General features: G+C 41.6%; 1 protein-coding gene across 1 annotated transcript in view; it reads right to left on the bottom strand.

Moving 5' to 3' along the window:
• The window catches only part of LOC134852144 (choline/ethanolaminephosphotransferase 1-like), a 109,996-nt gene that overhangs the window by 15,243 nt on the left and 79,636 nt on the right, over positions 1-15,117 (bottom strand). Inside the window, exons 2-4 of the mRNA XM_063868440.1 lie at positions 4,996-5,126; positions 3,652-3,786; positions 1,399-1,546 (exon numbers count right to left, since the gene is read on the bottom strand). Coding sequence (XP_063724510.1) covers positions 1,399-1,546; positions 3,652-3,786; positions 4,996-5,106 — 394 coding nt within the window. The 5' untranslated portion in view covers positions 5,107-5,126. The remainder of the gene's footprint in view (positions 1-1,398; positions 1,547-3,651; positions 3,787-4,995; positions 5,127-15,117) is intronic.

Below are 15,117 nucleotides of genomic sequence, written 5' to 3'. Positions count from 1 at the left end.
CAACAAAAACTTTCCTAAATTTGTCTTGAATAAATGCCTGTCTAAAAAATCCCACAAAGAAATTTAATTGTCAAATAAGCATCGAAACAAATCTTATGTAGCGGTAACAAAGCCGACAAACAACTCTTGAGCAGATACGTGTGGCTCCGAAAAAAAAACACGTTGCTCCGAAAAAACTTCCCTGAAAACAGATAAAATTTGTTTGCTCCTCAAACTACTCAAAAAAGCTCTCCGTCTTTCTGTCCATTGATCCAAGTAGAGTAGACCAAAAAATCGTTCATCCTGTATTTTGTGATTAGGAAAAAAATCTAGCACCCGATTGCAATACCCTTGCTTATCACTAGGGTAATCACGTTAAAGCTCTTTCAAGTTCACGATTTGTTTATGATTGGCACATTCTTCTTAAGTTATCCGGTTAAAAGAACACTGGATAAACGAAATTTGTGTTCCTCTGGGAATTCAGACACAACTGCGCTTTGCAAACACTAGCCAGAACACGACAAAAAGCAGCTCTTGAGTTTCAACACGAGCAATAAAAAGTAAAAATAGGTCCGAATTAGTAAAAATTCGGCGAGGTCTCGGACTCGAACCTTCGACATACTACAACCTAAAAATTGCACCAGCCACGGACGCTTAGTCTAACTCAAACACTAGCCACAAATAAAGCCGAGAACAGTTGCTATCAGGGGCAGATCTAGGATTTTCTCGAGGGCGGGGGGTGGATTTTCAAAAAATTGTCCAAATTTTTGTCACCTTTTCTTTTCGGTCGACCGAATTGATTGTCTCCCAAAGCAGTAATAAATCCCTGTTTTGGCCGAAATTTCTGCAATGCAGGCAAAATTTTGAAAAACGGGCCAAACAAGGCGTTTTTAGGCAATTTTTTAGGAAAATTTTGACCAAAAAATTGTGTTTTTTTTTTTGGCGCGCACTCCCCCCTCAAAATTAGTATATATTGGCGCCTTTTGGATATTTCAAAATCAAAATAGTACAAAGGGGGGACCTTTTGGGCCGGCAGGTGGTCGAATCCCTGCCTCCTGAGGTAGGAGAGTCATCCGTGCAGGTTTCATTGGATTCTAACCCCTGGCCGTTTTCTAAGCATTGCCGTTACCTCTAGGCCAAATAAAAGAATCATTCAACGAAGTTGAAGTTAAAATAAAGCAAGTTCATGTGAGAATTCTGTGGACTGTTTTTAACTAGAAAAAAAGTGAAGAACTCGATTGCAAAACTCTCATTGTAAGGGTTATAATTTCAGCAAGCCCTTACGTGAGTACCTCCAACTGTTCCATGAATTTTACTTCGTAGCTGTTATTTCTTAGCAGCTCAATATTTTCGACTGATTTATTTGCCACCGACTGGTTTATATGTCACCTTTGGCTGGTTTATATGCCACCCACTTACCCATTGTGATAGCGTCCATTCCATGGTCAAATAGTTCGCCCATAGGCGTGGAGCAGCCAATTCTTCTAGCTTGTGCACCATCAGCAGAATCCAACACCCCGTATATGAACAGTGAAATCATGTAGAAAATACTGTTGGCTTCCGATATCTAGAAAAATGTCATTTTGACTATGATTTAAATAATTAGTTCAAAAAAACTCTATGGTCTTCTACTGGAAGCTTCTTCTTTACTAATTCCTGTTCAAATCATCCCGTTCTAGATTGAATATATATTCACAGCACTCAAAAGTAGTTCACAGCGGTCACATCTGATGTTTGAAACAAGAATTAACATACAGGGGCGGCGGATCTAGGGTTTTCTCGAGGGGGCGGATTTTCAAAAAAAATTTGTCGAACTTTTTTTAAGTCGACCAAATTGATTTTCCCAGCTCTTCCAAATCACTAAAAAAGACCCTGTTCTGGTCAAATTTTCCGCGCCGCATGCAAAATTTTGTGAAAAACAGGCCAAAAAGGCGTTTTTAGGCACTTTTCGGAAAATTTTGACCAAAAAATAGCGTTTTTAGGAGCGCGCTTCCCCCTCAAATTTAATATATATCAGAGAGTACTTTGATAGCCCCCAACTTCAGGGTTGAGAGTTTGAAATTTTGAAGAAAATAAAATTTCGTCCAAATTTTCGATTTTTTTTGAAAAAATCACAAAAAACGTCATATCTCGAAAACTCCAAGGATTTGAGCAGTCATAAATAGAGGCAAGGTTCGCAACCCCTGAGAGTACTCTGACAGCACCCAACTACAGGGTAGAGGATTTCAAATTTTGAAGAAAAATTTAATTCACGTTTTTTGAAAATTTTAGAAAAAAAAATCACAAAAAACGTCATATCTCGAAAACTACAAGGTTTAGAGCAGTCATAATTGGTGGCAAGGCTTCAAAGCCTGAGAGAACTCTGATAGACCCCAACTAGAGGGTTCGGAATTCCAAATTTTGAAGAAAAAAATTTCGTTTAAGTTTCCTGAGAATTTTTTGAAAATCACAAAAAACGTCATATCTCGAAAACTACAAGGATTTGAGCCGTCACATTTGGAGACAATATTCGCAGTCCTTGAGAGTACTCTGACAGCGCCCAACTACAGGGTTGGGAATTTCAAGTTTTGTAAATTGTTTTGTAATTTGTGTTTTCTGAAAAATTTTTGGAAAAAAATCACAAAAATCGTTATCTCGTACACTAAAAGGATTTGAGCATCCTGAATTGGAGGCCAAATTCGTAACCTCTTGGGAAATCCCGACAACGTCACACTATTGGGCTGCTTGTTTTACACTCGGTGGAATAACCACTGAATTCAAACAGGAAAATCGAAAAAAAAATCTTAATCATTGCAACATACAGGGGTGTTCAGTTATCGATATAGATTATATTGCAGTTTCAAAATAGATTATCGATATTTTTGAGCTGACAAAATAAATAATCTAAATAATCTTTGGAATATTTCGAACAAAAAAAGATTATTGTTGAAAATTTTATTTTTCAAACCAAATCGGATACAACTTTAATATCCCAGAGTTGCTTGTTTACAAAAAGGAACAATTGCGCTTCAAGGTTGTCATACCGCTACTGCAGTAGCAGTACTCACTATACGGATGTACAGCCAACCTCTGGTGTTAAATCATTATTTTATGGTACGCTCAAGGTCATACATAAGTGATGACACTGAGACTAAGTGAGAGATCAGAGTACTTAACAACGATCTATCTCTCAGTACATAAGAAAACAAAGAAAAGAGAAAATCTAAATTCAATCTTCTAAATAAAGTATTGAATTCCAACTTGTTTTCAATTTGATATCGCAACGCATATCACAAAGGTTGACAGGCTCGAGTTTTTTACGGTAGTCGTCAAAAATCATTTTTGCTCGACTAAACAATCTGAAACGACGTTATTTTGGTTGAATGTGTCACTCCTTTCCGTAAATAGGCCCACATTCATTGGCTACGAATCCCAAGACAATAATCGAGGCAACAAGTCACAATTATTGTTAGTCAACAATAGATTATTGTAATGTTTAGCTCCAAAAAATAGATTATCGATATATATTTATTGACAATAATCTTGTATACAATAATCTTTTGAACACCCCTGGCAACATACGATATAGCTTAAACATGAAAATAATACGTTGAAAAGGCTTAAACATAGCGAGATAGTGAAGCCCGCATTTAAATCAACAATAGATTATTTGAAAAAGAATCATCTACTCACTAAGTATGCAAAAGAGGCCCTGTCGTTGAGGATGACATTCACAGCTGCAATGCTATGAATGATAAAGCCCAGCAATGTAATCATATTTGGTGCCACCCATTTCGGAATTCGAGGAACCACTACTCTCGCTGCAAACTAAACAAAAATAGCCGACTATTATATGGTTTTAAATGGATACAATTTGTGTCTCATTGGTTTGAACCAATTAACAATTATGAAAGTCATAAACTTTAAACCGGTTTTTCTCTACACTGCGGAGATTTTTAGGAAATTTTAAATAGGCTTCCAACCACAACTGCAAGGGCTTTAATATGATAAATCACTCGACCCTTTCTGACGATTATTTGTGGCAACTAATTTTGCGTCGAAAACAAAAAGAAAAAATTTAAAGAAAACACCCAAATACACAGTCCCTTCCCACTTTCACTGGTCGGAAAAATAATATGAAGGGTATGGATGATATCTATATCCAATCAGTGGCGTATCGACAGCGGCGGCAAGTGCAAGAACATTCGGTGAATTTACAAAAAAAAACTATCAAAAGTTTTAATGAACATTAATAATCATAAGAAAAATCAAAAAACATCAAAACTTAGGCAAATTTGGTGCTCCGGCAACTAAGCCAACAAAAAAAACAGGCATAAGTCCAACAAGAATTTATTGACTGAGGAACAGTTTTATGCTTGCAAAAAAATCCTGAATGGATTCGAACCATTGATTGACTTTTGTATTTATAGGCAGGGGCGTTAGCTCTTCGCCACATGCGCGAATTAACGCCTGATTTTTGATTTCATATGAACCAGGGGTAAAGTGATTCTGTTAAATCAGTTGTTCAGCGAAAAAAGTTTTGAGCTCAAGCGTAAAAACAACAATGATAGCCGTTTACTGCTCAAGTCGCACAGAATGTTCTGACCATGGTCTTAAAAATTACAAAAAAGACGTTTTTTTTTTCAGATAGTGTTGTTTTTTTTTCTGCATGGTATGATTGTGATAAAAGGGTCTTTTGGAAAACTTTTGATGTCGTTCAAATCACGACTGAATTATTATGATATATCACTCGACCCAATCCGATGGTTATTTGCGGTATCTGATTTGGCCAGGAAAAAAACACCCAAATACAAAGTCCCCCCCCCCCCCCCATTTTCAATGGTCAGAACAATAGAAATAATCAAGGGCATAATTGGTTACGAGGTTTTTTGTAATATTTCAACTGCAGAACCGACGAAATATTCATTTACGAAGAAGGATATCGAAGCGAATGAAAAGTTGTTAAAAAGATCCATTAGAAAATCATCCTTTGAGATGATCCATCAACAGTTACTTAAATGAGTACATCATACGCACAGCATCCATGTATTGCTCGATGCATCCTTTGCCTCTGCAATCGTATTGGTGTGTCTTAAATTGCAACAGGTCCTCTGGGCTGAGAAGATAACGGAATAGGTGGAACTTCATGCTGTACTGACAAAACTTCTGAAAAAAAAAAACGCATGTAGGTCTAACTAAGTGCATACAAAAAAGGTGAAAACTCTCAGAAATTATTAACTATATGTTTAAAATTGTTACAAATTAGTTGTTACATAATTTCAGTAATATTTGTAAATGAGAAATTTAAAATGTTAATACAAACGTTTTGCACATTTTGTGCATCATCAGGATTAAAAATTTTTACTTTATATGTGACATTCGACCAGAATGGACGAAACTGCAGATTCGAAATTTTAGCAGCTAGCCTTCCGAATTAGCAGTTTTGAAGGATTAGCAGTGTTATTGGAACGATTAGCCAAACGGTGAAGGCTAGAATATTCTGGTGTTTCAAATTTTTAAATTTTCGAAGTATGACGTCATATTTCTGAGAAACATCAGAAACGGCCATTTTGGCAGAAAAGCCGAAATAAAATACAACAACAACAGTAGTTGCGACGGTAACAACGAAAAAAACTTAGAATCGGAATTAGAGACGAGCAGAAGTAGCAGAGGCCGTTCCGGGTTGCTACTATTGTGTCGCTACAATAGTTGCAAGGCCGTTGCGAACAACGGTGAAGGGTAGAAGACAGCCTTCCGGAAGGAAAATAGAGGTCTTATTTCCCCGGATTCAAGAATCCGGAGGGGTCTGGGGACTGAAACTCTTAGCCTTTTATATAAACTTTTAGCTTCCCTATTATGTCCTGAATTGAATTTAATTAACATCCGAATTCATTTTACTAGGATGAGAAGCTAGGAGTTGGGGCAAAGGATTGATCCATCTTCGATGGAGATGATGATTATTATCTACTGAGCAAAAACAATAATAATTCAATAAATAGTAGTAGCCCTGTTTTTAAAAGTGACCTCGTGGTCTGGGGATACTGAGACCCAGCCATGAGCTCACTATTTCTGCATGTAATTAAGTTAACTTGAGCATTCTGGTCGAAGCCGGAAAACAGTAACGTTTTTGTCGACCCGATGTTGAAAAGACCACCAAAAGAACTGGCTTGGTAGAGACGGTGAAAAGCATGTAGAGCTCTGTTTAGACGTTGGCCAGTCGTCTTAAAACCTAGCTTTATTTTCCGTCGATATGTATCTTCCGGGCGAATGTTACATAGATGTTTTTGTGGCGCTCCTGGGTGTTATTCTTTTTTTAACATCATGACCGGCAGAACCGTTAACGAGCACTCAGCGCCGAGCGGATGCTCAAATTAACGCCCTTAATAGGCCAGAACCGCCGGGGTGGAAGGGTAGTTCGGAACGCGGAAGCCTTCCGGATTACCGTGAATAGCTTTTTAACCCAGTTAAGACCGAAAATTCACGAACCAGGAAGGGTGGGGGGATCGGCCATCACCTCGTTCCCTGAGAGGTCTGTGACCAAAAACACTTAAAAATATATATAAAACCAAACAAAAAGTAGTATAGTACCCAAGAAAAACAAAAAAACATAAAAAATAACTGAAAAAACCAAAAACAGTAAGAAAGTAAAAAATCAGTAGAAATCATCACCCCAGACAAGATGTGATCCGATCCCCCGTTTGTTGTTGATAGATAGATTGTTGTTACAGGCATTTATATCAGTCAGGATCGTTACGATCAATTTTGTGGCCCGTTTGTGAGGCTTGTACTGTAGGGTTATTTGAGCATTTAAGCACGTTAATGATAAATTGCGCTCAATCCGGAAGGGTCAGCTGATTTGCGCTCAATTCGGAAGGGTTTTGGGAGACGACTGATCCGGCAAGCAGTACAAGGAGCAACAAGAAGGGGCTCAACGACAACAACAATCGACTGTTGGGTATCGTTAACAAGTTTTGTATCCCTTTTGGTACAAAAAGTAAGATAGCAATCTGTGGGGGGCTCGACAGTGCTGCACAGTAGTGACCCTTCACCGAACTGCGAATATCCGAGTTAAGCACCTTAATTCGGATATTCAACAAACCCGGAGGGCTATAGTATTACTAATATTATTACTTATATAGCCTATATAATACTCCTATATCGTTTTTCAGTGAAAAACACAGAAAGCAGACCGGTTTTTAGGGTCAAAATTGCGATATTTTGATCCCCCCAAAAATCGCGATTTTTGAGATATCGATATTTTTTGAAATAAGAAAAAAGCGCTAAATTAGTGTGTTACATTGTATTTGCACTACTATAATAAATAGAACCGGTTAAGTTTAGTTCGGAAGTGGTTGGAACTATTTTGGTACCAAAAACCGAATTTTCGTGATTTTTGAGAAAACGGAACACTATAAATTCAGAATTTTTTTTTGAAATTTTGAGTTAGGACAGTAAAAATAGTGGTTCGGACAACGTCCACTAGTGAATCCTCAGATTCTAAAACCCGCTTCCCGAAAGCCTTCCGGGTTACAGAGGAATCGAACTTAACGTGTTTGATTTAGTGGACTCATCAATCCGGAGGGGTCCAGGTAGCATAGTTTTTCGCAAATTTTTTCAAGTAAAGCGTTTTAGATCGTTTTTTTTGCATTGAACTAAAAGAGTATAGGCCTTCTGAGCTCGGATCAATAATTTTTAGATCAAAAAGAACAGAATTGCGCAAAAAGTTAGGTGGAACCTATAAAAGAGAAATTTCTTGACTTTAGAAAAAAGACGTTTTGGATAATAACTTTGGAACTACTGGACAGATCCAGTTGATCTTAGTACCAATAGATCAGAAAGTAGCTGAGCTTACTAATAGGAACAAAAATTATTCGAAAAAATAAGCGTGAAAATTTTTTGAGATTGTTTTAGCAAGTTCACCAATTCGCGAGGGTAGACCCCTCACGTTTTATAAAAAATTTTTTGGAAAACCCTTACACCCCTACCAAAGGGTAGCAATGTCGAATAGGGCATTTTTAAGCTGTTATTGAAGAAAGGGAAGTCTTAAGGCACCGGAAAACTTCGATAGAGCCGAAATTAGGCTAGCGATAAGACCCTTCACCGTTAGCGTGAATTGTCAAATAAGAAGTTTAACTTCAATCCGGAAGGGTATAGGAAAGGATCACATACCCTTCCTAGTTAATTCAAACAGCATAATAGCATCGGAGAACGTATCCGGAGAGGTAGAGGTTGAAATCAAGGAAATCTCCGAAAAGCTACTTTTACAAAACCAGAGGACTCCCAATCCGGAGGGGTCCAAATTTTTTCAAATTCGGAGGGGTCCCAATCCGGAGGAGTCTTGTTTTCACAAAACCGGAGGGGTCCCAATCCGGAGAGGTCATATATTTGCTAACTTAGAGGGGTCCCAACCCGGAGGGGTCTCAATTTTGCCAATCCGGAAGGGTCCTATTTTTGCCAACCCGGAGGGGTACTGTTCTTTGTCAACCCGGAGGGGTATTATTTTATTAAAGGACTTAGGTAAACAGAAGAAAAGATTATAGTGAGAGGTATTAGGTTATTAACAGACAGGCTAGGAATCAGTGACTGCACTGGTACTTGCCTTTCAATAAAGACAAGACCAAAACAAAACAGGTCCGACTAGAAGATCTCCAACAGACAACACCATGATGGCAGGCGGGACTGAGAAACAAACAACGTCCTCATCGTTCTCAGAAAGAATGAAGAACACCTTCGGAAACATCTTTCCGTTCACCATGGGAGTGGGCACAGGAAATGAAGGTGAAACCCAGGAGGAAGAAGAGGAAGAAGACGAGCAAGTGGACTTTGGATCTCAAGTCAGCCTCAATTGTTCGACCCAGGAGAATGAGGCATACGTCGAAAGAGAGACTGGAACCATGGATAAATTTGGTGTGGTGAGAACGATAAGCAAAGACGCAAACACACCAGGCCAGTCGAGAGGCTTTGCGACTATGACAAATTCAGAGACGCGAGCTGGGGAGAGTAGAAACAAAGGGCTAGGCAACGCATTAGCGGATCCTGAAGTGGATAATGAAAAGAGGTCGAGGCAGAGAATCAAAGCCCGAATCTCGACCAGCACGAACCTACCTGGGAACGACAGGGTGACACCGCCACTAGTGACGCCACTAGTGGATAACGGGGCAGCATTAGAAGAAGCCTTGAACAACATAGTGGGCAGTTAGGAGAACAGAACGAACAGATGTCCTTAAGAATGAGTGAACTAGAAAGAGCAGTTCACATTGAAAGAGAAAGTCTACGGGAAGAAATAAACCGCAATAGACAAGACGTTGGTAGGAGCGAAAAACGCTTGAAAGGAAGAACGGACGAGCACATAGCGAAGAACTTGTCGCGAATGACAAGAGAAGCGGAAAGGAGAGAGTTACGCTTAAGAGACGACATGGAGAAGTTAAGAATTCAGCAAGAGCAATCTCTTGGGTCTCTTGACACAAAGATAGATGCGATGATGGAGAGGCGAACTCAGGCTATCATGGATAGGTTGGAAGGGCTACTAGGCAGCAAGAGTGGACCAAAAGAAGGGGAACCGAACTCGGGAGGTCCCAGCAGGGAGCCGAAGATGAACTTCAATGACCATCAAAGGAGGATAACATATCGATCCACTAGAGGTAGGGGCATTTCATCAGGCTATGCCACAAGGAAAATAGAACATGGGGCCCAAACAGTAGAGCAAGTTCAACGGGGAACAGACATACCTCTAACGAAAGACCGACGCAAAGCACACATGCGACTGGGAGAGGTGATTCCTGTAACAGGAGACATGCGAGCCCAGGGAGGAGTCATGTGGGCCAAGGGGGAAACACTTACGGCGATTCGGATTGCAGGGATGCACCATATACAGAGCCCTTAACAAGGTGTGATGACACTCAGGAGGGGCACTCGAGAGATGCTACGGCAATGGCCACAGCCTTTGAGCCCCTGAACAGGTCTTTGGAGACATTCCTGACGAGGTTATCCAGAACCAATGAACGCAGTGAGAAGTCCAGAAGAGTCTTTAAGAAACCAAGATGCTACAAAGACGAATCTGATGGCTGTATTGATACCTGGATAGAGGTAATGAAACTGCATTTCGAGGAAGAGGATTTATCGGAAAGACAAGAATGCAGTGCGCTTACCAGTAACTTGGAAGGGACAGCCCTGAACTGTGTCATGGCCAAGAAGCAATATCAGCGAGATACAGCTGAGAAAATCTTCGAAATTTTGTTAAATCGTTTCGGAACGGGGGTGCAGGGGCACCAGGCAATGATGCGCTTCGAGAAACGGAGACAACGAGAAAATGCGACGATAGACAGGTTTCTAGACGATTTGGAGATGCTTAGAAGACGCAGCCAACCGGATGAGTCAAACAGAAGCATGAACCTGGCAGTAGCTTCTAAATTCATCGATGGTGTGAAGAATTATGAACTTCGAACAATTCTAGCGACGCATTACACACCACTATCAACCAATGCGCCAACACCAGAGGAGTTGAGGCTCAAGTCAAAAGAATATCTTTTGTTGAAACCTCCTTCGAGATCTGGATATTATAAGAACAATTATGGAAATTTTAACAACGGACCAGCAAACCAAGGGAACAACTGGTACAAACCGAGGGATGATATGGACAAGAGACGCTCTTGTGCCAATTGCAGTTCAACGGACCATCATGTGTCAGCATGCCCAACTTACAAACAAGGCATGAAAGCAATAGGCTTTAGCCTCGAGGACGAAGATGCGTCAGAAGTTGACCATGAGGATTTCATGAGAGAAGTAATTACGAAACTCGGCCCGAGGTGTTTCTTTTGCAATTTGGAAGGTCATTTTAAATCAGATTGTCCGCAATTCTGGGATGAAGTGGCAGACATCAAGCATCCAAGGCATGAGGAAGCTTTATCAGGAGTGAAATATGCAGATTATCTGAGGCAGGTGGAGCCACGCACTGAGTCGAGAGCTGCGCGAGCACTACTAACAACGGGTGGCCCTCGCATAAAGAAACTTCATGGACGCTACGTGGAAGTCTATGGGCCGTATCAAGTGATGCTGAACGTGGATGGAATCAGTATCTACACTAGGACTTATGTAACAACAGATAGTGACCAAATAGGACAGATCTATTTGGGCGAGGAGGAACTCAAAGTCCGCAGGATAGGTCATGACGCCACGATGGAACAAGATGCAGTACACATTGGGTATGAAGCAGATGTGACGGCTCATCTGCTCGACACCAACGGAAAGAAAATCGGAGTCACAGGGCTTCTGGACACAGGAGCGGCAGTGAGTGTGATGCCGATAAAAACTTGGGAAGTAATGGGCTTCACGAGGGAAGATCTAAGGGAGCGATTTACGTAGCCGTAAGAACACCAAAAACGGTTCTCCACATGGGAGGACGGGATCTTTGGATGAGCTTCCTGGTGGTAGAGAATTTGGACGACGCCGACCAATTCATCTTAGGCAGAGATTTTGTCAGGAATTTTGACGTGATGATTGACCTGAACAACGGTCTGATACGGATTAGAAACCCGGACCGGAAGTATAATAAGAAACCAATTAATAGGATAATAACAGACGAAAGCAAGGTACCAATTTTTTTAGATAGAAAAGTGAAACTACAGCCAGGACAGGCTGTGGTGGCAATTTTTAGAATGAGAAATTTGAATTCGTTAAGCGATAGTTAACAGGTTTGTTTAGTATCGAATCCAATTAGTCAGAGTTCGGTGATTTTGGGCCGGAGCTTTTCGGTAACGCGAAACGGACTGTGTGTCAGTGTGTTATTGAACACACTGGACACCACAGTTTCAATCCAGCGTGGAAAGAAGCTTGGTTACGCTTTGCCGATGAGGACCGACTATGAGGAGACACAAAACTTGAAGAAACATAGTGTGAAAGACTGTCCTTATCATGCCAATAAAAATAAAATTTTAAAGAGGATAAATGAAATAAAATCTATTCAAAAATAGTTTTCAATGAAGTCCGAAACGGACGACGGCTTATCGAGCTGCTCGAGTTTTCCGGAACGCCCCTCGTCACATGAACTAGAATCTGACAAACCGATTTTGCCAGAGATAGAACATTTAAAAGGGAAAATAGGTGAGGGAGATTTTGAAAAATTGCGGGACGTCTTAAATCGGAACGCAGATGTATTTTCAAAACATAAGGCGGATATCGGTTGCTGTAACTTCGTCTAACACGAAATTGAACATGAAGAAGGTGCCGTTCCGCAAGGAGAAGGCGCGAGACGGATGACGCCACACAAGTCGGAAGCGTGATAAAAATGTTGCTCGAATACGTTATGATAGAACCCTCAAAATCGCCATGGGCTTGCGGGGTAGTAATGGCGAAAAAGAAAGGGGGCAGCTTAGGTTTTGTTGCGACTTTCGTTACTTGAACGCGGTAACGATAGAAGATGCGTACCCGATACCGCGAATAGACGAGAGCCTCTCTAAACTTGGTGATGCCAAGTTCTTCACCACATTGGACTTGGGTTCTGTCTTCTGGCAGGTCCCGCTGCAGAAGAAAGATAGAGAAAAGACCGAATTCGCGTGAGGTGGGTTTGTACCAGTGGAAGAGGATGCCCTTCGGCTTGTGCAACGCAACAGCCACTTTTCAAAGACTGATGGCTCAGGCTTTGACCGGAGTGACCGAGAAGTACGGGAATCTCGTGATGTGTTGCGTGGACGACGTGGTCATAGCGACACCAACCCTGGAAGACCACATTGATCGGCTCGGTGAGGTCTTTGGATGCATGAAAAGAGCAGGCTTGAAGTGCAAACCATCGAAATGTGAAATCCTTATGGATTCAATCAAGTACCTGGGAAGAATAGTGGACAGGCATGGGGTGATGCCGGACCCGGAAGCAGTAGAAGCAGTGTTGACATGGATGGCTTCCAGAACGGACACACTGCTCCTGAGCTTCCTAGGGTTTGCCAACTACTACCGGGAGTTCATAAAGGGATATGCGGACAAGGTGTATCCGATGCAGAAGCTGATGCGCAACAAAGGGAAGAAGTTCGAATGGAACGATGAAGCACAAGTTGCCTTCGAGAACATAAAGCGGGAACTGTGCGAAGCGCCAGTGCTAGGCATGCCTACAGAAAAGGGCATGTATGTTCTTGATACAGACGCATCGGTAGTAGCCACCTCAGGAATATTGCATCAAGAGCAAGAATGGAATGGAAGAACGGTTCTCCGTCCCATTGCATACGGCAGCAAGGTCTTGAGTGACACAGAGATGAAATATGGCGCACCATGGCAGAAATGTTTGCAGTAGTCACTTTCGTGAAAAGTACCGTGCATACTTGGGGAGCGCTCCCTTCAAGTTACGCGTGGACAACAGAGCGTTATCCTGGTTGAAGACCCTACTCGATGGATCAGAGTTATATTGGTAGATGGATAGTAAGATTGGATAGCTACCACATGATAATCGAGCACAGGATGCGTGATAAACACCAGAATGCTGACAGCCTCAGTAAGAAAACTGAGTTCTATGAAAACATTGGAACAGAAGCAAGCCAATCAAGCAGAAATAAAGGAGGGATTCTCGTTTCCTGGACAAGGAAACTTATGAAGCGCTTCCTTTAACGAGATGGTTGGATAAGTGTGGACATCCAATTCCAGGGCATCCTGAGTTACCTGTCAAGAAAGCAGCTGAGATAAAGATCCTCGTCCAAGGAGGGACCCCGGTCCCCTTGGATCTATTGCTGCGCTCACACCTGGTCCAGCAAGAACTCTCTCGCATGAACATAAACAGTCTCTCATTATTGGATAAAACGGTGCAGATCACACCGCAAGTGATGCAGATGCTGGGTGGATTGTTAGAAAGAGAAGTGACCAGGAGATGACCCTGAGTGGACAGCAGCAGTGGCATCACTAACAGTTAGGGAGAAGGTAAAGACCATGCCGTCCAGACGACAACACGAAGAGAATGAGAGGGATTGTAGGACAAAAGTTCAGCAACTAGTATCCTCAATACCCCACGAGATTTTAACCAGTACTTCTTACGGACAGAAAGAACAGGGGAGCAGCAAGCAAAAGAAAAACCGTCACCTTTGTGGACCAGGATAAGGAAGGTGAAAAGGTAGAACAAAATCTGATGCAAGACTATTTGTCCGGGGAGACGAATGGATGAGAAAAAATCAGCGATCACAAGATCAACACCCGGGACAAGAAAGTTTGTCCGGGGAGTCTGAGATAGACGAGAAAATTCCTGATGGAAAACAGGACCTGGGGAACAAAGTTTTGTCCGGATAGTTCAGATGGATGCGAAGAAGGCACAGACATGATCTGGAGGAGGGTGCAGGACTCCATCACGACCTCTTCAATAGATGACCAACCCCTGAAACTCAGGAATTGACACCTACTCAGACAGGAATTCGAGCTCGGGATCAGAACTGTCCGAATTAGCGATCCACACACTACTAGTGGAAACTCGTGCAAGGGGTCTGGATAGAGAATATTCCCAGGACCCTGATAGTGATCGCTACCTCATACCAAGTGAGAAAGTCCTTTGACAACGCAGCAGATGATTTGGAAAACAATAGCGGTATCGAAACGTTCGATAAGTCTGTTGTCACAAAAAGAAGTAGTCAGGACTGATCTTCAGCCGTTCAAGCAAGAAACACAGCCGTTGGCGGAGATTTGGTGCGTTAAGATGGAAGAAGACACACACCAGCCAATGAGCTGAATAGTCAGATGAGGTTCATGAAGACGGTACTTGAAGGCGAGATACAGACTCTCGGATCTTCTAAGGGCGCAGAGAAATGATCGCATGAAACGCTGAAAAGGTGGATCGGGATTGGTTCTCCGGATAAAGGAGACCTCGAGGAAGACAGTTACCGTATCCTGAGGCAGTATTTCATGCAGAAAGAGGGAAGGTTATACTTGAACAAGGACGGGATTGTGGCTTGCAAGAGAAAGAGATGAGGACAAACTCCTATACAAGTATAACGCGATAGTGTTGCCGTAACTCTATCAGACAGAACTTGTTTGTTTGCTCTGGAGGTCGTCATTGTTTTTTTTTTTGCTTTTCATTTCCTATTTGATGTTTAAAGTATGTTTTCAGACGCTTTTGCAGCTATGAATTTTGTCAGAATTTTTACTAGAAACTTATCTAAATGACATTAAAACATCATTACACGAAAATTGTTTTTT

The sequence above is a fragment of the Symsagittifera roscoffensis genome, chromosome 7, assembly GCF_963678635.1.
Source record: "Symsagittifera roscoffensis chromosome 7, txSymRosc1.1, whole genome shotgun sequence".
Taxonomy (NCBI): Eukaryota; Metazoa; Xenacoelomorpha; order Acoela; family Convolutidae; genus Symsagittifera; species Symsagittifera roscoffensis.
The sequence above is the reverse complement of the archived record's forward strand: the minus strand, read 5'-3'. Positions and strand labels throughout refer to the sequence as shown.